The sequence below is a fragment of the Hyperoodon ampullatus genome (genome assembly GCF_949752795.1).
Source record: "Hyperoodon ampullatus genome assembly, chromosome: 15".
NCBI lineage: Eukaryota > Metazoa > Chordata > Mammalia > Artiodactyla > Ziphiidae > Hyperoodon > Hyperoodon ampullatus.
The window spans coordinates 66411944-66437941 of NC_136928.1; the positions used below are offsets into that span (position 1 = coordinate 66411944).

The 25998-nt window shown below is 49.0% G+C and overlaps 1 protein-coding gene across 2 annotated transcripts in view; it reads right to left on the bottom strand.

The window, feature by feature from the left end:
* Window positions 1–8820: 8820 nt before the first annotated feature.
* PLB1 (phospholipase B1) overlaps window positions 8821–25998 on the bottom strand; it is a gene marked incomplete at its 5' end in the record, with an annotated part of 124874 nt that continues 107696 nt past the window's right edge. For both annotated transcript variants that reach the window (XM_079721284.1, XM_079721283.1), the window contains 9 exons: window positions 8821–9158; window positions 10669–10743; window positions 17441–17536; window positions 18041–18139; window positions 18962–19043; window positions 20241–20335; window positions 20866–20931; window positions 22327–22407; window positions 23365–23416. In XM_079721284.1, the coding sequence (XP_079577410.1) occupies window positions 8955–9158; window positions 10669–10743; window positions 17441–17536; window positions 18041–18139; window positions 18962–19043; window positions 20241–20335; window positions 20866–20931; window positions 22327–22407; window positions 23365–23416 (850 nt within the window). In that variant the 3' untranslated portion in view covers window positions 8821–8954. The remainder of the gene's footprint in view (window positions 9159–10668; window positions 10744–17440; window positions 17537–18040; window positions 18140–18961; window positions 19044–20240; window positions 20336–20865; window positions 20932–22326; window positions 22408–23364; window positions 23417–25998) is intronic.

Below are 25998 nucleotides of genomic sequence, written 5' to 3' on the forward strand. Positions count from 1 at the left end.
TGATAAATCATAATGGAAAAGAACATGAAAAAGAATGTATATATATGTATAACGGAATCACTGCTGTATAGCAGCAATTAACACAACATTTTAAATCAACTATAATTCAGTAAAATAAATTAAAAAAATAAAATTCAACAAAATGACAACAACAAAACAAAAAAACAAAGGTGGTGTTGGGAGCTGGCTTTGAAAACACATGTTTGGAAATGTTGCTACTATTATGTGATTCCGCTGCTGACAATGATGAGCTTCCGCCATAAACTCTCATATCTGTGTACATTAAAAATACCTGGGGGGCTTCCCTGGTGGCGCAGTGGTTGAGAGTCCGCCTGCCGATGCAGGGGACATGGGTTCGTGCCCCGGTCCAGGAGGATCCCACATGCCGCGGAGCGGCTGGGCCCGTGAGCCGTGGCTGCTGAGCCTGCGCGTCTGGAGCCTGTGCTCCGTGACGGGAGAGGCCACAACAGTGAGAGGCCTGCGTACTGCAAAAGAGAAAAAAAAAAAATCTGGGAAGTAAACTTTTTAAAACTGCTTTTAAAATTTCAAAATGACTTCATCAGTGGGGTGTGAACCCATTTGTGACAAATCGGATAACTTCCAGTTAGTTTGCTAAAAAATAAAGATTAACATCAGGAAGAAGGGTATTTCATGAGTGGCATTCAACAAAAATCTGTATAATTGAATGAGAATCATGACTTAGCACAACCAACCAGGTACATCTTCTGTTTGGAATTATCCATCTTTGTGAGGAATCTTTTTTCAGCCATGATTTTTTTTTTTTTTTTTTTGGCCGTGCCATGTGGCTTGTGGGAACCTAGTTCCCTGACCAGGGATTGAACCCGGGCCCCGGCAGTGAAAGCACTAAGTCCTAACCACTGGACCGCCAGGGAATTCCCAAGCCATGACTATCTTTGAAAGCAAGTTCAGAAAGAAAATTAACCTGAAACAAGGCCTTTTAATAGTCATATCACAAAGCTCTAAATCAAGAGTCTAAAAATAGTGAAACATATTCAATCAAAACGCTGTCCTCCCCCCCAAATATTACTATTTTAGCAAGAGCAAAACCTTTATTTCACCTTTATCTTGTTCTTTATAAATGTCTATTTTTGTGAGTTTTGTGATTGATATATTAGTATAGTTATATACCTATATAGTTTGTAAATAAACATCACTATATTGTGGTTCACGTGCTGACATTTTTTGCAGGTACATAATCGAAATAGTGTGGCAATCCCTACAGCAGAATGTAAATCCCTTGGAGGTGACCCGGAGTCTTCCTCATTCAAGTGTACTTCTCGCCCACACAGAGCACGTGATAAGGAGCCTCAGTTCCATAGGATGCCTGGCGGACTGGCTGAATGAAGACATCAATCGGTAAAAATGTTTCCATCATAGGAACAACATAAGCATCAACTCGCAGAGGGGGGCTGGGGTACTGAATACATAAGTAAGCATTTGGCAGAGGAACAAAAAACATCAAACGTGAATCCTGAGGTGCGTCTATAAATAACACTAATAGGAGCTAAATTCATTGAGTGTTCACTCTGTGCCAGGTGTGTTCCATACTCAACCCTCGGACCCTCCCCGAACTTTCACAACAGCCTTGTGAGATATGCCAGCAGCAGGCTGGTGTCACAGGTACCTGTGCCGCCTTCTAGAAGGAGGGCTGCCCTGGAGACAATTCTGGAAACTGTTTCCTTGTCTCCTCAGGGGATTTCAGACCCAAAGAGATCCCGATCATGTGCCCTCCTGCGTAAAATGAGTTACAGAAAGAGAACTGGAAAAGAAAGGTCGACGTGGAGCCTCCGTATATAATGATGTCATCATCGATCTGCAGGGCACAGGAGATAAGTTCTGAGCTATTTTTCCAGCAAGTGGAAAACACCAAGCTGCCCTGTAGGCCTCGCTGTGGGTAGGGCATCCTTGGCTCTGCCCAAGGGCCCGGCACTTCCTCTCTAGGGGGTTGATACCCCTTGGCCACCTCCTTCCTCTCCCCACAGACAGGGGACAGGGGTGCAGGGAGGTCCTGTCTCCCTCTGGCTTTTGAGAGCACAGAGCACTGAATGGTCTAAGGCAGGCCTAGCTTCTTTATTTCTAAGCCTAGGCAGGTTTAGAAATCAACGAAAACCAGACTTTGTAACATTATAGAGTCCCCTGGCCCAGTGAGCAGAGGAAACGGCTGCCTCCCAGGTGATTTGGGGACTGGGAGGTGAGAGCCTGCCCTCCTTTGTATCCTGGACCCTGAGATATTCCCCAAGTTAGAGGAACCAAGATGATAACACTTGGAAGGCTGTACTGTCAACTTCTTTCATAGTCCTTTTGGGATATCAGCAATTCAGACAATTCCGAATTGAATTCATTGATGCTCAGAAAGGAACCGTCAGAGGCACCTGAGGCCACCCTGTTCACCTCTGAGTGTGGGACCCAGGGCTGCTGCCTCAATTGTTCTATCCAAGGGAGAGGCCTCTTCTTAGATTACCGGGGGCGGGGGAGGCTGAGCTTCTGCTGGAAGGCCAATCACTTTATTCTAGGCTTAGGTTGAAAATGTTTGGAGACCCAGAGTGGACAACGCACTGCCGAGGTGGGGAGAGCAGGATTCACGGAGACGCTTTCAGCTCAGTTTGCACACAGGAGAGGAGAATAACTACAGCTGCCATTTTATCAAGCTCCTCCTCTACCAGCCCCTTTTCATACATTGTTTTCTCGTTTAATCTGCTGACAGCCTTTTAAGGTAGACATTATCCCTGCTTTATTACAGCTGAAGAAATAAGGTCACTCCTGATCATTCAGGACTGGAAGCCCTTTTTGCTCCCATCTGATGCCCATCTTCCCTACTCCCGGAGCCTGCTTGTGCTTGAGACTTTATTTGATCATAAAGAATGAAGTTCAACTGACTGAAACGCCATCAGGGTGAATGTGTTTAGGAGAAGCCTCTGTTTCCTCCCCTCCTTCTCTCGTCGTCCTCACTTCCTGCTCACCCAGCACTGTGTGACAGTGTCCTGATGGCAGCAGTCTTGTTAATGGATGGGGTAGCCAGGGCCCAGGAGGGGTGGACTCTGGGCCTCCGGGAAGGCACATGTTCCCTTGGCCCTTGGTGTATCACAGTGCCAGCTGCCAGAACAGTGGGACAAGCTTATAGTGACAAGTCTTCTGGCCTTTGCATGGAATACAGGGGGGACACACCTGAGTGGCCTCCTGTTGCTGAAAACTGGTGAGCCCTGGCTGCCACCCAACATCGCCATGCTGCTCAGGAGCTGGGCCCAAACTGGCCTGTTGCAGGGAGGCTGATTCCTCACCAGCTGGATGTGGGATCTCTTTTTCTTTGCCCGGATCAACTTTGACTTATGTTTACTTCACTTTAGTGACTTTGAACACTCACCAAATTTCTGTAGGTGGCCCTTGGGTAAAGAAACTCCTCCAACTGGTCACTGAATGAATAAGCAGCTTAATTTAGCTTGGTTCTTTTATAAAACATCTTCCTCCTTCATTCTTTTAACTTAAAAAATATGAAATACACATACAGAAAAAGCCTGAAATATATATACATTCAATTATAAGAATAGTTATCAAGCAAGATCTTGTGAAACTACCACCCACGTTTAGAAATTGCCATTCCAGTATCTGAGAAGCTTTCTGTATATCCCTCCTCAATCACCAACCCCCTTCTCCTCTCAAAAGTAACATTATGGTTTTTCTGATAATGGTTACACTGATTTCCTTTTCTACTTTTACCGCCTGTCTCCATGCTTAAATGGAGTCGTCTTACATGTGTTCTTTGTAATACTTTCTTCTTTTCCCTCAACGTTATATGTAAGTCACCCAAGCTGATGAATGCAGCTGTAGTTATTTTCACTGATGCATAATTACTCCATTATATTAATACACCATGAGCTGTTTTCCCAGTCCATTACTGATGGACATTGATCTCATTGTTTCCGGCTTTATTGTTTTTATGAACAACACTGCCGTAAATATTCTCGTACACATCTCCCAAGAGAGACACATTTTCAAATGTTTCTTTGAGAGCCATCACCTAGGGATGGAATTACTGGGTTGTCGGTTTCCACTTGTTCAAATTTACTAGGTTTTTATAATATATCCTGTGGTTTTATATACTTTCATATAATTTTTAAAAATTATTTTTCCCCTTAGGTATTTTTAAAAAGTCATTTCTTTCTAAAAAGTTTAAAATATGATTCTCATACGAATATAGGATGAACGTATGTTAAGACTTTAACTCAGTGATTAATGAGGGAATTATTAAGATGGTCAAGTTTGATTCAAAGAATTTGAGGGATGGAGATTTATGTTGTTAACTGGTCAAAGGAATACTGAAATGATGTTGCTAATAGAAAACTACTTAATGTTCTATAGGGTGATAAAATCATAACCTTGATTTTATCTTTTCTACCAGTCAGAAATCCATTAGTCAACATAACTTCATAATATCTGGGCTCTAATCAAAAGTAAATAGCAAAGTCAAACACAAGTGTATTCTAGATAACTAAATATTTCTTAGATGAGCTTTGTTCAACAGTGACATTAATAGGACACGTGGTCACTCTCCTGCCTTCTTTCCAAGTTTGGGATATTTTTTCTTAATAATACTGCACTTTGCTTCCAAGTTTGTGGTGAGGATCAAATGAGAACATATAAGAGTGCTTTGTAAACTGTAGGGTACCAAATATATTTTCATTATTATGGTTGTTTCACAAAGCCCTCCTAAATAATCTATTGGATTTAATATGGGATATGGGAAGGGATATGGGAATTATTGAACACCTATTTTTTAAACTATTGTTTTTATCTAATTTAATTCTTACAAAAAGACTGAAAAGACACCGAATCTGCTTTAGTTTCTCTGTCTGTAAGATTGAGATAATAGTAGTACCTATCTCATTGGGCTGTTGTGAGAATTAATGAGTAATATAGACTTACTGTTAAAAACAGTGCCTGATACACAGTAAATACACAAGACATGTTGGTTCATTGAGTGTCAAATCTGTTATTTGAACAAATCTACTGAAGATTATTTTTAATAATATATTTTTAGAATTTCCATTTGGTTCTTAGTCTTATAAATCTGCCTTCATTAAAAAATTACCTTAGTCTTATCTCATTTTTTTTTTTTTTTTTTTTTTTTTTTTTTTTGCGGTACCTGGGCCTCTCACTGTTGTGGCATTTCCCGTTGCGGAGCACAGGCTCCAGACGTGCAGGCCCAGCAGCCATGGCTCACGGGCCCAGCCGCTCCGTGGCACATAGGATCCTCCCGGACCGGGGCACGAACCCATGTCCCCTGCATCGGCAGGCGGACTCCCAACCACTTGCGCCACCAGGGAAGCCCTTATCTCATGTTTTAAGTTCCTTTTTTTTTTTCACTAATATACTTTATTTTTAGAGCAGTTTTAAGTTTACAGAAAAATTGTACAGAAAATAGAGTTCCCAAATACCCCCTCTCTACCCCTGTACAGTTTCTCCTATTATCAACATCTTGCATTAGTGGAGTACGTTGTTACAATTGATGAACCAATATTGATGCACTATTAAAGTCCATGGTTTCCTTTAGGGTTCATTCTTTACGTTGTACAGTTTTTTTTGGTTTTGAAGGATGCATAGTGTCATGTATCCAGCACTACGGCATCACACAGAATAGTTCCTTTTGTCTTTAATCTTTGAAAATCTGCTTACATATAGTCTGTCTTCAATACTATTATGTAAAATTTGGGTCTAATCCTGTCATGTGTTGTGTCTACTAATTCTCACTGGGATTGTTTCTTCATTTCTTTTTTCCTAATTGAAAGATTTGCTAGCTGCTATAACTCCACATATACTCTAGCAACATAAATCTTAGTCCCTATAGTTAATTTTTTAAATCATAGCTTACTAACTAGAGATGGCTGAGTTCTTCAGACCAATTGGAGGCACAGGAACTCGTGGTGCCATCATAGCCTTGTGAGGATAATGTGTATCCCTCTTTTCTAGATTTTTATTTTATATCACATTTATTTGCAGTTCAGCCCAATTTACTGCTAGGATCATCTGTTTTGTATTTTTGGGTTATTCCCCTACCCTGGAAACCAGTATTCATTTTGATGAATGTCCCATTATGTAATGAAAGTATAACTCTGGGCCAATTAACTCTTCTGAGTCTTGGTTTTCTCTTCTGTAAAAAGGGGATGATAACAGGGATGTGGAAGTTTAATTATTCTGCACCATGTTGCCTGTCATAGTGTAAGCACTCTAAGTCAACTCTTATTGATATTATTTTTCTTTGTACCAATCTTTTCCCAATAGCATTTTAGTCCCAAATCAAATGCAGCCTGGTATTACAACCATTGTAGCAATATAATCACTATTAATTCCTTGTCCTTTCCATAGTGTCCCCCTAGTCTGACTGTATCTGGCTCATCCATCCTCATTGTTTCTGGACATCTTTCTTGTTGTCCCTATATACACACCATGCTCATTCACCTCTCCACTTAGATGGAGTTTTCCCAGTCTCCATGACCCCCTTCTTTTCAGCCTCTAACCAAATCACCTCTCCATCTTCAGAGCTCAATTAAAGTTCTATGTCCTTTGTGAAGTCTTTTGACCAAGTTTAATCCACACTAATCTTTCTTGAACTCGAAAGCCTCTATGGAGAGTGTAGCTTTCTCAGGATTTGGTGGTTTTGTTCCTGGTGTGGCTGTGATTGTCTTCCTAACTAGATTGAACATTTTCCTATAGGAAAAGGACATGTTTTCATGTATATATAATACCACCAGGTTCAAGTAAGTGCTCTCATGTATTTTTAAATTTTGGCTTTTTAGTGTGTATTTGGTGGGAAATTGGGGCCTGGTTTGTGGTTGTGTCCCTCCAAAGAGGATTTCTCTTTATTTCTGCAAAGTGTTCCTTGGTGACCAGTCTGGGAACCACACCTTTCATTAACTTTTCAGACTGGGGGCTCCTGGATTACTCAGGTAGTGTAAATTGCAACCCCCAACCCAACTGAGGGGAGACGTGTGGTTATGAATTCCATGGTTCTTTGAAGTAGGAGCTACTGGAAGGGAAACTTAAGGAATTAAAAAAAAAAAAAGTCGAACTCTTCGACTTAATGAGTTATCTTGGTTGTCACACTGTGTTAAGCCAGGAACACAAGCTGGGATTGGTGCTTCTTTAGGGTACGTGATACTGTTTTTCGTCCACAGGAAGAAGTGGGGCAGGTATGCTGTTTTCTTTGTACAGAAGCAGAAATCGAAACCAGCAGAAAGCTGGGACTGGGTAGGTCCTCTGCAGGCTCTATTTTTGCCAAAGAGAAACAATATGATGACCCTTCATGAGAGGAAGGCAGGCAGTCTTCGCCCGTACATTACCCCCCAGTTCCCAAACCCATCTCTGGACCCCTCTGCATCCCCAGCAGCCTAGACCCTAGCTCAACTCTTCATAGAGGAGAAGACAACCCACTTTCGTGGGTGCAGTATTTTAGAGTTACAGAGCCCTTTTCTACAGCGTCTTGTTTTTTCGCAGTGCTGGGAGACAGGCAAAATGGGTACTCTCATTCGAATTGTATAGATGAGGTGTCTGAGAAACTGGGACTTAGGCTGGTGATGGGGTTTGCTGTGAAAGCCACACATTCAAATGGTACATCTGGGATTCTAACTCATATTCTTTGTCATCTCAGGCTTTGGGGTCAGAGAGGTACTTAGATCCTGATGATAATGGATTTTTGTTTGTTTTTTATTGAGGTGAAATTCCTATGACATACAATTAGCCATTTGAAAGTGAACAAGTCAGTGGCATTTAGTACATTCACAGTGTTGTGCAACCACTATTTCTGTCTTCAAAAATATTCATCAACCCCTCCCTGGTTTGTTTTTTTTTTTTTTTGTGGTATGTGGGTCTCTAACTGTTGTGGCCTCTCCCATTGCGGAGCTCAGGCTCCGGACGCGCAGGCTCAATGGCCATGGCTCACGGGCCTAGCTGCTCTGCGGCATATGGGATCTTCCCGGACCAGGGCACGAACCCGTGTCCCCTGCATCGGCAAGCGGACTCTCAACCACTGCACCACCAGGGAAGCCCCCTCCCTGGGTCTTTGTGCTGAATAAAAGAGCTTATCTGTGTAAAACATCCAGCTCAGGGCCTTGCCCCTGCCAGGGGCTGAATGAAGGGAGCCTGTGTTATCAGACTCTCTCTAGCTCTCTCAAAACCCTGGTAATGTAGAAAGAGGAGTTCTTTCCTAAATTTAGCACCTGGAGAAAATCAGGTTGAGGATATGTGAAGTATTCATGTCCCAATCCTTTTGTAAAATGACATTTCAGAATTGCTCTCTTCCAGGAAACCTTTCCCAAGGAACTCCTATTCTTGAAAGCAGACACATTTACCTGCCACTGCCCCAGGACTGAATCACACGCTGTCACAGAGCATCTTGTATTTCTGAAAGAGTTCGTCTCTTGGCCAGGCCGTGACATGCACAACCTTGGAGGTACTACAATGTTCTATCTACCTTGTCCTGGGTACAGAAGAGATGTGGGATGGTGCTGAGTGATGGCAGGCAAGCTCCCAAATTCCAGCCAAACCCTGGTGACCAGGGTTTTCCCCACATTTGAAATAGTGGTTTTGGTGACTGAGGATATGCTTGCTGGGTGCCGGTCTGGGCTCAGGTTGGCCATCCCTGGCTGAGACAAGGCATGAAAGGTCCCAGCTCCCACATCTGCGCCACACAACAGGTTGGAAGGCGAGAGCTTCAAGCAGGCAAACCCAAGAATAGAACGGCTTTGGCCTTTATTTAAATGGGTCAATTCCAGGATCATAGGTCCCAGGCCCCAAGAAGTTGTGACTGTCCCTTTGGCTTCCTACATTACCAGGTGTTGAAGCGAGTGGCCTCCGTAGTGGCCAGGGGTGGCCAAGGTAGAGACCTGGTGAGGAACGTGGCTGGGGAATTCAGGATGGGAGCCCGCACGGGACTGGCGGGCCTAGAAGTTCATGGTGTTCAGACTTAGGGGAGGATTTTCCCTCTGGCGACCTCTTAGGGCTCTCCAGGCCATCACTGTGCCGACACCAACCGCAAGGCCGCCTCCTGCTGCCACTGGCACGGCCCAGGTGGGCACTGGGGGGTCTGCTTTAGCCTGGTCTTGGAGCAGCCGACTGTTCCTCAGGGTGCAGAGGTAGGGGCGCCCCTGTGGAGGAGGAGAGGGTCATGGCTCAGGGCCTGAAAACCACCCATCTGAGGCTTGCGTAGTCCCCGTCCCAGAGATGGTGCAACCACCTTGTTTCCATGGCTCATCCCTGTTGGTAGAGCTCCTTCATCCACACTGTGCCCCAACCCCCTGAATAAGGAGGGGTATCCAGAGTGGTCCACACCCAGCTATAAACTCCTTTCCTGTCAACTCAGTTTTGAAAGATCGGGAACTGAGAGGTGACCCCTGGAAGAGAGTCCTGGGGAGCTTGCAGAGTCCCCACCTCTGTTTCCTCTAGGCCGCCCCTGGACAGCTATTCCCATCCTCCCATCCCAGGAGTGCCCGCGAGGGGGGAAGGTCGGTGTGGAAGGACAGCTGGTTCTGTCGTAGGTTAAGAACCCAAATGTGAAGGGCCTACCTCCCTGGATCCTTTCCTTCCCCCCGGTGAATGCTGGTAGCGTGGTGGCTGTGGGGAGACCTGTGCTAGGAACTGGGAGAGGGTCTGAGGGCTCAGGTGTGACATCGCTTGCTCGAGGTCCAGTGGGAGATAAGACATGTTCAGAAACAATCACGTCACAAAGGAGCCTGGGTCAGTGCTTGTGAGAGGTGCGCACAGAAAAGAGAGACCAATGCTGATGTGTGTCTGGGGCGGGAGGGGTAGGGTGAGATAAGGTGGACAGTAGCCCAGAGAGGGCAACATCTGGGCCTTGCAGGATGTGAAAATTTCCCACAGGCGGAGATGGGGGATGAGCCTCCAGAAGGAGCAGACGGCAGAAGCAGATGCACAGACAGGGGCTGTCGTGGGGCTTCTCTGGGAAGCTGCTCCGTTTTCCAGGAGCGGAGTGTGTGCCTAAGGTGATAGAAGAAGGTGGGCCTCTTGTCTGGACTCTCCTCCGTGGGTGCGGGAACCAGGAAAGGGTTTTGACAGCCTTGACAAGACTGGAACCCCTTCCAGGTGGGCCACTCTGGGTCTGGCAGCGATTACAGGACGGACAGAGAAGGGAGAAAGGAGAGCTGGGGAGACAAGGTTGGGGCTTCGTCCCTGGTACGGGCGAGGGTGCTGCGGGCCTGGACACTGGTGGTGCTGCAAAGCCAGGAAGACGATGCGGGCACCCGGAACTGACACGGCCTCTTATTTCTCTTTTCCTCCCAACCCCCAGCTCCCAGGAGCGTGGCTGGCATGGGAGGGCTCCTCGACGCACGTTTGAGACGGAGGATGCCACAGACCCTCCAGGGCCATGGGGGTAGTGAGGTTCTGGCCAGTGCTCGCTCATCTGCCTCCCGGGCCTCTTCCTGCTTCGGTGAACCCATTCCTTTGTCCTTCCCCTCACTCCTTGAGGACCTGAGAAGTGTCGGGGCAGCCAGGAGAGGTGGGATTGGAGAATGGTGGTCGTGAATGAACGTGCACGATGGTAAAGCCTCCCAGGGGACCTTTGTGCCTCCAGATGGCCAGGACCTCCCCCCTCCCCCAAGCACCTGTGCCACTCTAGACAGGCAGGACCTTACTCACAGGGGAGGGGCACTTGAGTTTGGTTCGGCTATAGGTGAAGTTGTTGGAGGTTGTCTTTTGACCCACGGGTTCCAGCTGAAAAGAGAAAAGGAAACCTTGGTTCCCTCCAAAGCTGGGAGAGACCTCCCTGTCCGAGGGAGGAGAATCTCACACCAGATTCCCTCCCTTTGCAAGGCTGAAACCAGCCAAAGGGGCAAGACCCATGGCAGACACTAGCGGCCCTGGGGCCAGAGCTGGACCTGACTTCTGACTCACAGACTGACAGGTCAGAGTCCATCAGGGGAGGGGGCAACCCTGAGTCTGTGTCCTGGATTTACTGAGGAGGACACTGAGGCCCAGGAGAGACTGACCGGTCCAGAGGCTGCAGTGAGAGAGTGGAAGGGCGGGGCCCAGGACCTCCACCTCCTGCTTTCCTTGTGGGTGGTTGTGACTGCAGACACTCTGCATTTTCAACTTTATAAAATGGTGATAATCATGTTTACCAACTTCTTGAAGTGTTTGGGGATAGCCAATTTCAGGAAAATTTTGAAAACGTACTGGTTACCATGACATCTTTACTATGCTTGGCTTGTCAACCTTAAGAAATTGGCATTTTCTCGCTTGAGCTACTTTCGTGTGTTTTCCGCATAGATGAAAAGATTTCCTTGAAACGTCCCGGGGAGCAGCTGTGGTTCAGGGAGGTTCTGCTTCATGCTTTTGATCCTGGGACCCTCTGAGAATGAGCTGGAAGCTGCTGTGACTCCCTCCCCAGCATCTCAAGCCAGTAGCCTGCCCCCTGGCAGCATGTGGCCAGCACCGAGGAGAATGGATCCCTGGCACTCACTTATCCAGACTCTGTCCTGAATCTCTGGTGTCCACCCATCCTGTGATCTGCTTCCCTGCCTGTTCCTGACCTCATCAGCTCCTGACCCCCAGGTACTGCCCAGGAGGGAAGGGAAAGTCCACTATGCTGGCTAATGACCACACCTGGCCCGTGACCTTGCTTTCTGTTGTCTTAACGCCTTTTCCACCTGTCTGTTAGTAACAATTAGAGGAGGAAGGGCTGCTCTGGTCTGGGGAGAGTCACCACGGTGACTGGACAGAGCACGGTGGGCACATCCACTGGGGTCCTGGCTCTGCCGATAACGAGCTGTGTGGTGCTAGGTGGGCTCCTGAACTGCCCCAGGGCTGGGGGTGGGGCATTAAACCATGACCAGACCACTCCACATCTGGTGTTGTGAGCGTCAGATGAGAAGATGAAACACGTGTGAGCGGGAGGACGCTTATGGAGGTGAGGTAGCGTTTTTCCTGCTGTAGCAGAACCACTAAGTGACAGAACAAATGCTACGGATCAGGTTGGCTGAGTCCCAGGGATACTCCAGGAACCCAGGAACTAACTGGCGTCGAGGAAGGTAATGATCATGTGGGTTTGATGACTGTGTCGGTTTCTCCCTTTCTACTGGTTCCTCGGCATCGGTGCACAGCCTAGTCTATTTCCCAGCCTCGAAGCCCCCTCCCCCTCCCCCCAGCTGCCTTCACCATTACTCCTCATAACTCTAGAAGAGTTGTGTGTAGCCCCTGGTTGCACTTCCCAACCTCCCGTTCTCTCTAACACCCATTCAGTAGGTCTTCAGTCTCTACCACTTGACTCAGCTCTGGTCAGGGTCACCAAGGACCTTGCCAGATTCAGTGGTCACTTATTTTGGCTTCATCTTGCTTGACTTTTCAGCAGAATTTGTCAAAGTTGATGCCCCCCTTTCACAACACTTCTCGTTTCCCTCCCACCTCCCCCTTCTCTCCTCATCAGTCGTTGGGTCAAAAGTTGGAAGAAAGCCCCAGGCCTGGTGGTTGGTCCTTTGCTCTTTTCCACCTCTTCTTTCTCTAGGAGATCTCAGAAAACCCCATGGTCTTGACTACCACTTCTATGCTAATAACCCGCACATTTTTTCCCCTAAATCTCCACTTCTGACTCTCTCTGAGCTCCAGAATCATACATTTAACACCGTACCTGATACCTCTAGGTGGATTTCTGGAAGGCAGCTTACACTGACCATGTCCAAAATAAGAACTTTTGATTTTCCCCTCCCAACCCTACTTCTCTCTACACACCTCAGCTGTCCACCCAGTTTCCTTGACCTCAAACTGAAGAATCACCCCTGTTCCTCTTCTACCTCATCCACCAGCCAGTCCAAAACACATCCCAAAAACGACCACCTCCCTCCTCCCCCACTGCCATCCCCTGGTCCCGGCCACCCTCACCTCTCACCTGGACTTCCAGCAGCTTCCTAATGGTCTTTCCAACTCCCCTCTTGCTTCCTTCTAGTCTGTCTCTACGCAGCAGCCGGAGGGCAAACCAGATCACATGGCTCCCCCGACGAAAGCCATCCAAGGACCCGGCCCCTGCTCTTGCCCACCTCTGACCTTGCTCCCCTCCCTCCAGGCACACCGGCCTTTACGCTCCTCACACACTTCAAGCTCCTTCCTGACTCTGGCCCGCACAGGTCCAGTTTCCTCTTCCTGCAACACCGTGGCCCCAGACCTCTGAGTGCCCGGCAGCCTCTCGACGTTCGGTTCTCAGTTCACACATCACTCTCCGGTGAGGCCTCCCTCTCTCCGCTGTTACTCTCTGTCACATGACCCTGCCTTATTTTTTTTTTAAGCCATGAATGTGGTCAGAAATTACCTCATTGGTTTATTTACTTTTTATCTCTTTTCCCCATTAGACTGGCAGCTCACCAAGAGCAGGGACGCTCCGTTCCCCAGCACCTGGGGCAGTCCCCACCACATAGTGGTGCTCAGGAAACAGTAGTTGAGGGGATGGATGGAAGAACTGGACTCATAAAGGCCTGAGGCTGGCCACAAGAAAGGCAGTTGTTTTTCCTAGAACCTACCTTACCTAAGACAGACACTGTGGATACCAACGATGTGGCAAATGACGGGACTGAGACAAGGTAGGGTGCCATGGGGCCAGCCCTGGGGACTCGGAGAAGGCTTCTTGTAGAAGCTGGCGCCTGAGTTGAGTGTTGAGGTGGGTCAGAGTTAGCCGGGGAAGGAGGCTGAAAGGGCAGCCTGAGATAAGGGGAGGAGCGAGGGCAAACGCACAGAGGCAGGAGACAGCATGGGTGGTGCAGGAAACTTCACTCCCTGCTGGATTGCTAAATGCAAATCAGGGAGATGGGAGCGGCCGCTGGAGAGGTTAATTGGGGCCAAGTCCCGGAAGGCCTGGTGTGCTGCGCTAAGGGGCCTGGCCTTTCTTCCTCAGGGAGGGGCCAGCCTTGGAAGTTTGAGAGCAGGGGCCTGACTTAGTCAGATTTCATTTATGCAGACTATGCGGTTGCCCTGGGGTGAGGAGATCTAAGGCAGTGGTTTGCAAGCCCTATGCAATAATATCACCTGGGGAGTGTCTAGAATGTATTGAACCCAGGTGCTACCTCAGACAAAGTCAGAATTTCTCGGGATGAGGCCCAGGCACTGGGTTTTTGTTTTGTTTTGGGGCTATTTTCTCTGTTTTTTCTTTTAAATAATTTTTTTATTGAAGCTAACATACATCTAGAAACAAGTACAAATCATAAGTGAGCTGCTGATACATTATGACAAAAGGAGCATACCCACATAGCATCCAGATAAGGAACAGAATATAATCAACACTCAGAAGCTCCCTCCTACCCTCTTCCGGTACTATCCACCCCCCAATAAGACCATGTATTTATTTGCTTGTTTTTGAAATCTATATGGCTGCATGTTGTTGAAGTGTTATTCTCATTGCTGTGAGGTATTCTGTTTTATGTGCTGTTTGTTTATCCCTTCTGCTTTTGGTAGACATTTGGGGAGTTTCCTGTTTGGGGGTTATGAATAGTGCTGCTATGAAAATTCTTGTTGTATCCACCTTTTGGAGAACCTTGTGTATACCTTTCTGTTGGGGAGATATACGTAGGAGTAGAATTTTGGGGCCATAGGGAATACATGTGTTCAGCTTTAGTAGATATACCAAGGTTTCCCAAAGTGGTTGTAGGTATTAATTGTTTTTAAGAGTCCCCAGATAAGTGTAATACACAGCCAGAGCTATTCTCATGGCTGTAAGCCTGGAGACAGGGAAACCAGTTAGGAGGCTAGCGTTGTTACCCAGCGCCCAGGGAGATGCTAATGTTAGCTGAGAGTAAGATTTCCACAGAAGAGGGAGCGGGCAGCGGTAGAGGAACAGGCATCAGAAAAGAGGAGAAAAAACTGTTCATAAGAAGACAAAAGAAAAAGGAAGAGTGGACTTCCCTGGTGCTCCAGTGGCTAAGACTCTGAGCTCCCAATGCAGGGGGCCCGGGTTCAATCCCAGGTCAGGGAACAAGATCCCGCGCGCCGCAACCAAGGCCCGGCACAGCCAGGCCTAGATAGATAGATAGGTAAATCCATATTTGAAAAAAAGAAAAGAAAAAAAGGAAGAGAAAAAATTCCCTAGCGCCGTTGGTATTTCTGGCTTTGCGGAAGTCTCTGGATAAGGATGCATAAACTGTCCAGAGAGCAGGGGCAGGAGATGCAACAGTTTCAAGTGTGTTTGTTGCCACAGGGGGGTACGCAGGGTGTCGGCCAAAGCCTGCAGACATTACGTCATAGGACTCTAATTACGAGACATGAATTCACTGGTTACACATGTGCTTATCAGGCTGGGAGCAGGGAGGCAGGGTGGTGCTGTGGCCAGGATGCTTGGCAATTAGACCCGTGTTCTAATCCTTGTTCTGCCACTAGCTGGCTGTGTGATCTTGGGCAAATTGTTCCATGTCTCTGTATTTTAGTTACAGAGCATTCTGGCTAGATGACCTCTAAGAGCCTTTCCAGGTCTATCGGGTCATCATTTATTTTAGGTCACTTTAGGGGTGAAATTCCAGGAAGAAGACAACCTGAAAAGTTGGCATGATGCTATAGCTTTCTATCTGAGATGGTTTTGGAGGAAAACACTGGACCCTGTAATTATTTCCACAAATCATATAGCACAGGATAACATACTCATAGATGATTTTAGGTTTGTTTTGCTTTGCGTTGCTTTGTTTTTGTTTTTTAAATTTGGGTTATGGCTGGGACAGAGGTGGTTGGGGGGCCATGGACAGTCTTGTAGTATCAATAATATGGCTCCATGACAGTGTTCACCTTTTGTCTGTTTTCAGATCTAAATCCCTTCTACTTGCTTTTATGAAATATTAATAATATGGCTCCATGACAGTGTTCACCTTTTGTCTGTTTTCAGATCTAAATCCCTTCTACTTGCTTTTATGAAACAGAAGCCTCTCACCTGTGTGAATGGGAAGACCTACCGAGCTGTTTTGGAAGAGAAAGGCCAGAACTACATTAAATCATGCAGAATGTGACAAATGGGCCCTGTAATGTTCAAGTCATCAATACGGCCATCGACCCCCCAGGAGACTTGTGGAGGGTCCTGGCACTGAGCAGGCTCAGAATGCCCTGAGGTAGGAAGACATGCCCTGATGGGGATGCTGGGAGGGAAAGGCTAGGGCTTAGCATTCCCGCCCCTCCTTGGAGTCTGTGGATTCCCCCGAGGTCACAGGGGGGAGAAATGGACCAGGCAGAGGGATCCAGTCTTTGGGGGGGTGTGGGGAGGGGATTTTAAAAGGAATGAAATTGAGTGACACCTGGACTTCAAAGCAAAAAAGTCTTCAAAAGACACATAACTGCTCTCAGGAATTGTTTTAACTTTGATTTAAAAAACTACCGTGGAGGTAGGGTTGGGAGGGAACTCAAAGGTATTCTGAGTCCTGGACTGACAGGAGATGACGAAAGTTCCAGGAGGGGGCAGAATGTGGTGTCAACAGGAGGACAACAAAAGCAGAGGAAGGCTGAGTCTGCAATTAAGTACGCCAAGGAGAAAACCTCCTTACGTGCTGTTCTGAGAAGAGGAGGAGGTGGTGTAGCTAAGGAGAAAGACAGTATTGTGAGTCAGCCCCAGTAAGATACTGGCCACGCTGCGGAGCTGACAGGTGTGGGAATATTTGCACAGTGGTGCCTGGCAGAGCCCCAGCAGGCCTGAAACTGCAATGAAAGGAGCAGGCGTGTGGATTGTTTAGTCACCATGGGAGAAATGAGGGAGCAGGCAGGTTGGGGTGGGGATTGGGTTACCCGCAGAGCCTAGATCAAAAGAAGCCAGTGGGTTGGAAAGGCATTCACTCGCTCCGTGCAAGAGGATACAGCGCTCAGGGTTACTGGTCGAGCTCTGTGCAAACATAGCTGACTGTCCAGTCATGAGTGGCCAGCCGTAAAGGGCAGAGCAAGGCACAAGGCCGGGTTGTCCCTGTGGCCTCTGGGCTGTATGTTCATTTCGTAAGGTCCCCTTTTTCCCCATTAGGGCTAGAAGGGTGGCAGCCTGGGAAAACAGGCTGAGTGGCTCTGTTCTTTTTGATGTTTAAAGAAATAATAGTTGGGACTGTGTGGATTATTGTGCTGGGTGCGGTACACACATTATCTCAATCTTCTAAGACCTGTGCCATTTTTGTTGTTTTTGTAGGTGTTGATACAAATGGCCAGAGAGAGATCATTGGCCCAAGGTCACACAGTAAGGGGTTCATGCTGATATTTTCATCCAGTCTATCTGATGACAAAGTTGTCCCCCCACAGCACTGGGGCATTACCGAAAGAATAGAATCTGTCTATTCTAGGACAAATACGTGAGCTGCCATGTGGAGCTTTGGGGAGAAGGGAGCCACATCAGCCAGTAGGTTTTTCACTGTGGGAAAGAGTCAGCATCCTCGGGTTGTCCCCTTGACCCAAACCCACTCGACCCTCAGGCACTGACCATGTTATTCCAGAGAGCGGTGGCCATCTCAGCATGCCCGCGTTCTGAGAAGTGGAAACAGTCCTCGGAGAAGAAGGTGAGGTCAGCGCCCCCTCTCTGTGGCCAAAGGCAAGGGGATTATCTTCCTGGGACAAGGGCACTGCCACCCCCCATCCCGTGGCATCCTGGGCATTTCAACTTTCATCCTTTCAACTCTGCGGCCAGTTGGCTCAGATGTTGATGGAGAAATTCCCTGGTTTTGGAATTTTTATTTTTTAAAAATTATAGCCACCTATAGCCCACATCCCTTTTCCTTCAGCATCCCTGCTCCAATGGTTGAAAAAGAATACATCAGGAAGCTTTCCATTTTATCCCAACCCAGCAAATAGCAGGGCCATGTCTGGGGAGCTTGGTCACTGTTAACTTTCACCTTTTCTTTCCAAGTACATCTAAGTTCAAGTTATACTCAGAAAAGGTGGGTGCAGAGGAAAAGCAGAAACAGCAACGCTGTGGGAGCACTCTTGGAGAGAGATGGTCCAAAAAACCCATGTAGAAAAGGAAGTACATTGCCTAAGATACGGCCTTTGCACATTGCACCTCCCAGACACGCCCTCAACTTACGTCGTTCAGGGGGACAAGAGTGTTTTGGAAGAAAGGCTGCACAACCACGGCGAAGTCCTCACGCTGCACGTACTGGTAGGAGAGCCTGGAGAGGCCACTCTGGGGATGGGGAGAGAGGCTGCTTAACCGCCTGCAAGGCTGGGCAGACGGTCTATTCCTGTGGCCTTGGGTGGGTCAGGTCAGGGGCAAGGGACTCCAAGGAGCCACTCTAGTGCCTGAGCATCCATTTAGTCTGCACCAGGTGGGGGCGCCACCCGGCTCTGCCTTGACGTCTGCTTGGACCCAAGGCCTCCCCTGCTCTCACTCCATGAAAAGGTGAATTAGAACACGGGGCCTCAGTTCAAACGGGGAGCATTTCAACACCAGCTCCTCAAAGTGCCTGTGACATTGGGGAATGAGCATCCATGGTCTTTGCATTTCTTAAGTGCCAAAAGGTGGACTGTAAAAGGGATAGACTAGCTGTGCTCATCCTCCAGAAGCTTATCATTCATCTGGGAGATGGAAAAATCAAAACCATGTAGGGCTTTAGGGGCAGTGAAGTGCTGACTGAAATTGCCCGGGGGGTGCTTCGTCGGGGGAAGCTTCTCAGAAGAGGTAAGAAGACAAGCCCTGTGCATGAGATGGATACACTGCGGAAAGGGCCAGGGCACGGGCAGGTCAAGGGAGGCACGGCAAGCACAGAGACAGACGTGAGAAGGTAAAGGAGGGAGGAGCCCGAGGGCAGTGAACACAGCCCCTCTCCCCTCCGGGAGCTGAGACGTGGGCGTTCTCCCCAGCTTCTCTTCTGAGCTTCTCATGCCCCGCCCCTGCCTTGGTGTCTGATTCACCTGGACACATATTTCAGGGGCTGTGATCTCAGTAGAGCCCTCACTCCAGGAGTAAAGACGGGGGGGTAGGGAGAAGAGGGGGGGACAGGGTCACCTGGAAGTCCCAGTTCACTGTCTTCAGTTCTTGCATCTCCAGGGAGTTCTCCTGGGAGCCTCGGAGGCAGGTGCAGTTGCTCCTGTGAGACAAGGAGTCCTGAGGCTCGGTGCCCCCAGGAGGCTGCCCCCCCCATGGAGGTGTCCCCAAAACACAGCCTTGCTTCCTCTTGGGCCCGGATCACAGACCCATAACTCAGGGGCAGGAGGTCCAGAAGGTGCTTGTTGGGAGAGAAGGTGGAAGGGCTGGCACCAGTGCCCGGGTCTCCTGTGGACAGGCTGCCTGTTCCCCTGGCCGCTTGACTGCTCCTTCCCAAGCATGCAGCTCCTGGGGTTTCTCCAGGAGGGCTGGGGTTTGGGGAAGACTGCCAAGGTGGCCCAGCCTTTCTTCCTCATGTTCCTGAGGCCTCCCTTCTCTACCTTTGGCTGCTTAAGACTCTCCCACAGGGCTCCAGAGTGAGGGGGTCTCTTGGGCAGCACTGGCCACTCCATTCGAGAATAGGAACCAGCTGGTCACCTTCCCAGCGAATCCATTTGACCCCAGATAGGACAGGACTCCTCAGCTCCCTGTAGAATCTGCTCCCTGCCTAACAATGGTCACAGGAACTCTGGGCGAACCTCTGGCCTCAGAAGATGGCAACTTCCTGCAGGGTCACAGCTGAGCTTTAATCAATCCCAGCCCCAGCAGCAATTCTTGCACATTGTACCTTAGCTCCAAGCCTGGCTCTCATGGACAGTCCTATCGAGCACGTTCAAAAAGCTACTATTTCCTGAGCACCTGCCCCACAGCGACCATGTACTTTATTTGCACTTCCGCTAGACCTCACCTCTACCTCCCAAGTGAGGAGTAAGAGGCCCAGAGAGGTTGCGTAGTTTGTACAAGGTCCCACAGCTCCTAAAAGGGCAGAGCCAGGATTTGAGGCCTGATAGAGCTGTCTTGAAAGCGCATTGCCTTGTGCTGCCTCTCAAACAGGAACAAACAACTTGCTGAAGTTGGGGATTGGCATCACAGACAATGTCAGGGGCCCTCACGGGTCATTTGTCTGCCTCACTTTCCAGACAAGCAAACTAGGGTCCAGGGAAATAAAGCGACTTGTGTACAGTAGGCATTCAATAAGGTAGCAGCATTTCTGAATGGTTTTTCCAAGCCCCTGGCTAATTGCTGTTGTCTGCTCCCCAGACAAGAAGGTCTGGCTCCGCCTGTATCAGTCTCAACCACTGACATCTAAGCCCTGCTCTCCCCAGGTGCCCTCCCCCTGGGACCACGTACGTCTACTTACTGGGCTGCCAGTGGCATGACACATTTCCCACCTTGGCCCTGGTGCAGGCCAGCCAGCTCCATGACCTCCACCACGTTGACGAAAGCCCTTGGAAGCTGTGGGAAGAAAGGTGGGCTTCAGTAGTCCCCAGGCACTTGTGGGGGGCACTGGTTACTGCTGGAAAGAGCTTGGGGGATCATCTACAATCTACTTCCTCCTCCCCAACTTTACCAATAAACTGAGGCCCAGAGAGGGAATGTGCCTTAGATTATCCCGTGGAATCTCCTTTATTGGCCCCGCTTTATAGATTGGGAAACCGAGACACAAGGCACTTGCCCAAAGCCACATCGCTAGCAAGCCACAGTACCTGGCTACAAATCAGGCCGATTGGCTCCAGAAGCAAGCTCTTTCTTTGCCACCAAACAGATGCAGCCGGATCCAGTTAGAATCTTCCCCGCAGAGGAGCTAGGCAGCTGCCTCCCCCCACCATCCCATCCAGGGACCTGCTCACGGGGTGGGGTCTGCTTGGCGTGCATCTCACTGAACACAACTCATCTAGATGCACGCAGGGAACAGCCCCTGGGGAGCAGCCTGGTTGCCGCCAGGAAATAGGACCCAGGAGCGTGCTCCCCCTGTGCTGTCTTACCTCCTCATAGAGGATGTCCAGGGCCTGCTGGATGTGCCACACATACTCCCTGGCTGAGTGGGCCTCCTGTGAAGAAGCAAGGGGCTCTCCTCAGCTCCTGGGAGGAGGAGAGTGGCCTGAGGCCAGTACAGGAGGGCACTGCATGGGCTGGGAAGCCCAGCCCTTACTGCTGGTGGACACAGTCTCTTGTAAGAAGTCACCCCTTGACCCCTACTAGGTACCATGAACAATCCCCACCCTGCTCCCGGCTCCTCTAACCCAGACCTGTCAGTGCTGGACCCCACTGCCGCTCCAGTCCCATCCGTTCCCCCGCCTCTCCTTCTCCAACCAGGACAGGGCCCCGGGTGGCCATGCTGTCTCTTTCCTCTGGGCTTTGGTCCGTGCTGGCCCCACTGCCTGGGACCCTTTGCACTGCCTCCCCCTCACTCCCATCCCTGTAACTCAGCTCAAGGGTCTCCTCCTCTGGCCCATCTCCCAACTGGAGGCTGACTTAGCCCCTTCCTAAAACGTAGCTGGAGTTCATCCTGATGGAGGCCCCAGGTCTTTCCACAAAAAGCTGCTCTCAGGATCATAAACCTGACTGTCTGCACGAGGACAGGTATTCTGGGGTCACTTCTGGCTCCCTGGACCCCAATGAGTGCAGGACACAATGGCATTTAAAACCCCATGGGATTGGGTTGCTTCTGCCTCTGGAGTCTGGGCAGGGAGGGAGAAAGGCCCTGGGTGGGGAGAGGCCGGTTCTCATCCAGAGTTTGGTCACTGTCTCTGAGCCAAAGGAATGATAAATGCCTTCTCCCCGCCGCCTGTGACTGTCAAATATTCTACCACAGCCTCTGAATTATGGAAGCTGCTTTTTTTTTTTCTTCTGGCCAAATAAAATATAGCACATCCTCAACTTAGAACAAGATGTATTCCAAAAGTTATTTCTTCCCACAGTTTGTAAGTCTGGACATATTTCCCCTTAGAAACACCATTAGGAGCGGGTTGGGGTCCCGGCCCGGCAGAGGTTGGTTAACGCGTGTTGTCCTTGAAGGGGAAGTAAGCCATCGACCAGGACCAGTTCAACTGACCCAACCCTGTTTATGACAGTGTTTGATCCTCCCCCTGCACCTCCCCACCACCAAGAGACGCCAAGAAAAGTGGGCAGGGACTCCAAGCAGGTGAGGGTGGGGCTCCCTAGTTATCCACTGGATACCAGAGAACAGTATTTGTGTGCCTAAGAGAGGCCGCCTTGGCAGTGCCTGAAGAGTGGGGACATCCAGACACTTCTGGAATCAGGGAACCAATGCAGCGGCCACTCAGCAGTGGGAAAGGCAGGCCTCCCCTGGCATGTGTGAGCTGGGGCTTCCCGGGCAGACTCAGGTGCCTAGGAGAGCTGGCCCGTGTGCCTCCCATGAGGGAGGTCCCGGCCCTGGGCCTGGATGGTGACCGTGGCCAGCAGCTCCCCCTCAGGGCCCCTACCTTGTTCTCGCAGTAATGGCACAAATCGTTGGTCCCAATGAAGATGGTGATGAGCTTCCAGTCTTTCTGTAGGTTGATTTCCTGAGGGGACAGAAGATCCCATTAGGCCTTGGTGGGGGGCACGTGCATGTGCCAGACGGCCCCCCAAGTGCCTTTTCCTCTCTTTGTATCACAGTGGAGAGAAGATGCCGAGTGCAGGCTCTCCCGCCCTCACCTTGGTGCTGGGGCAAGGACTCCGCCAGAGAAGTGTGTGTGTGTGTGTGTGTGTGTGCATGCACACGTGTGTGCTCACTCAGTACAGAGGACCTTTTTCCCTTTGAGATCCTCTTAAGAAAGTTGCAGTCCAGGAGGAGGTGGCATGTATTAACCCACCCCTAAAATGGGATCAAAAGGCCTTCAAAGGAGCCGAGGGCACAAGACACATCTAGAAGCAAAAGCCCAGAGCTGGCCTCTCTTCAGGCCTGGGTCCAGGGAGGGGGGTGGAGGAGGAGCCCCGCGTGGACTGAGAGGTGGGAGGGGGACGGGGACGGGGCGGCCCCCAGAGGAGCCTGCTTTCCACTGAGCGCCGCCATAATAGGAGTCCTCCCGGACGCTGAGTTCCAAGGCATAAACACAGAGCGTTAAAAAAGTGCTGGTGGGGAGGTTTAGAGGGGCCGGGTTAGCGGGAAGGAGGAAGGATTGGAATGAGCAGCCTATTTTTAGAAGCCAAAGTTTACATAATAGGGCTCTGGAAGCCAGCTCCTGGGTAAAGTGGAAAGCTGCCAGAGGCCGAGGCCTGCCACCTCCGTCCACCCTCTGCCCGCCTCACCTCCTGCAGCCGGCCCTGGGGGGTGGGGGCAGGGCCTGGGGAGGGGGGCGGCAGAGACCGGCGGCGCCTTGGTGGCAAGGCCTGCTACTCGTGGCTCGTTTGGCCCCTCTTAAAGACCAGCCAAGAGCCTGAGCTGCAGTGATACAGAGGGGGCTCTTTTAGGGCGGCTTGCACCCACCCCAGCTACAGACAGAGCGCCTTCCAGGGGTGGCCCAGGATCCTGTACTCACTGGGCTGTTCTTCATTCGCTCCATGAGGTCCCGGGCCTGGGCCGGCATGTCCCTGGCGGGGAGGGAAGAGAAGGGGACATTAGGGCTGGCTCACGAGGGAGGGCTCAAGCTGTAGGATTTGGGCCTGGCAAGGAGATGTTCCAGGAAGAAAAATGTTATATAAAGTTCACTCCTTCAGAATGCATTGAAAGGCTTTCAATTCTCAAGAAATCTCAACCTGTTTAAAAATCAAAGATCTGCCATGGACCTTGGAGCCATAATTGATCCTGACACCCTGCCAAGGGCTAATTTGCATCTCACCACCCCCTTCTGCAGGCCTGGTCCTCTGAAGCCACTTCAGGGGGGATCTGCTCGACCTTCCCATCAGGGACATTCCCTTATATTTCATCCAGCTCTTTCGTTGCAGGATGAAACTGAACTGAGCCTGTTCAGTTCTTATTTGGCTGCCTGTTTTAAAAATAACCTTTTGTATATTTTGAAAAAATTCATCGTCCCCAATGATCCCTCCGCTTTCTCCTTTCCAGGCTTCACTACTCCTTTAACCTTTACCTCTAAGTCCCACTCTCTGTTCCTTTAATCCTTTTGTTATTCTTCTCTGTAGTTCCTTTGGATTTCCACACCATTCCCCATCTCCTCACTTCTCCCGCTTGCAACAAAGCAGGATGGGGGAGACGAATACGGACAGGGCTACTTCTTCCTTCACCTCCTGGATACCTGCCATGAACGAGGAAGTGAATGCTTCTGGATAAGAGACAGGTATGTCAATGGAACCTTGCCCAGCAATAAAGGGGAATGAACTAGTGATACACAAAGCAATGGGGATGTACCTCAAAATAATTTTGCTGGGTGGAAGAAGTTAGACAAGAAAAGAGTACATAGCCTGTGGTTCTGTTTCTGTAAAGTTCTAGAAAATTAGAACTAATCTATAGTGATAAGAAAGCAGGTCAGTGGTTACCTGGGGCCCAGGGAGTGGGGAAGAGACAGGAAGGGGCGAAAGGGAGAGATTGATTACAAAGAAATACAGGGAAACTTTTGGAGGTGATGGATATATTTATCATCTTGATTGTGGTAATGGTTTCACAGGTATATGCATATAACAAACTGATCAAATTGTACACTTTTAATATGTACAGTGTACTCGCCAATTACACCTCAATAAACTGTTATTTAAAAAAAGATATGTATGTGAGAAGGGATACAGCCAGTGGAGGCTTCCATGAAAGAAATCATAAAAGCAGTAACTGGTACAGAATGGGCATTTTAAATCTTTGCATGTCCACAATGAGCTGGGCATGTGGCCAAGCGTACATGGTACCATCCCTGCCATGTTTCTCATTAATATATTCAGGACCATATCTCATATGCTACTGCTATTGATGCGTGTGTCAGAAAGCTATAAAGAAAGCCTGTCCTGGTTAAAGGTGACCACAGAAATCCCTGTAACCTTTTAAGAGGTTCAAGATATGAATAGGGGAATCCATGGGTGATAAGCCCTCCAGAGCACTAGGGGAAGTCAGGAATGCCCTCTTCTCCCCTCTTCCCAGCCATGTTCTTCCCATGCTTCAGGCTCAGCGCAAGCCCTACCTCCCCCATGGGCCTTCTCTAGGGGCTTGTTTATCCACACCTCCTCTGTTTCCTTTTTGAGTCTTGATGTGAAGAGCCATGCTCTGGGAGTTACAGGACCAGGAGTCCCCTTCCAGCTCTGCTACCAATGTGCTGTGGAGCTCACCCAAGTTACTGGATCCTACTAGCCTTGAATTTTTTCATCTTTTAAACAAAGAGCCAAGACTAGATGACTTCTGGGGTCCCTTCCAGGTCTGCAGCTGTTTGTATTTAGCCTGCCCGGTTCACATTTTATACCTTTCTATTCTCTTAGTTGTGCTCCAAAGAACAAAATCATTTCAGTCTGCAACATTGCCATTACACAACATTGTCTTGTTTTCAAAAAATTATATCCTGTTGGTTTAGGCTTCTTAACTAGAAAGCAAGCTCTTTATAGGAAGGCAGTTCACTTTTTGATTCTTTTGTATCTTTTAGTAACCATCTTGGGGTTCAGTCCTTCCCAGCTGTTCAGTGAATTCTTGCTTATTGATGGATGGAAAGGAAGTTCGATCTTGAATAAAACTTTGAAACAAAATACTCTAATAATGACAAACTTTTTTTGCATACATATTATATACTGTACTAAGTGCCTTCCATGGGTGATTGGTCTCATTTAATCCTTGTGACAACTCTGAGAAATAGGTACTATTATTATTCTCATTTATAGATGGGGAAACTCAGAGATACTAAGTGACTTGCCCAAGGTCACACAGCCAGCAAGTCCGGGAGCTGGGATATGGACATAGATGGTCTGACCTCAGGTCTCATTATCCTGGCTGCTCTGCTGTGGTATTTATCTTTCTCTGTAGGTGAACTCATCCTTACCCACACCGTGCTAAATGGCACAGTGCAGATAAGGGAGACGCACAGAAGAGTTCTCCAAACTTGCTTACTTCAGCTGACTAATGGCTCGCTCCCCTTCCCCCTAACACGGGACTACAGAGATACGAACAAGAAGCTGCATATCTCGGCTCCTTCCCCTGCCACGCTTCCCCAGGCACTCTAGGTGCCTGATGGAGACACCAAGCAGCA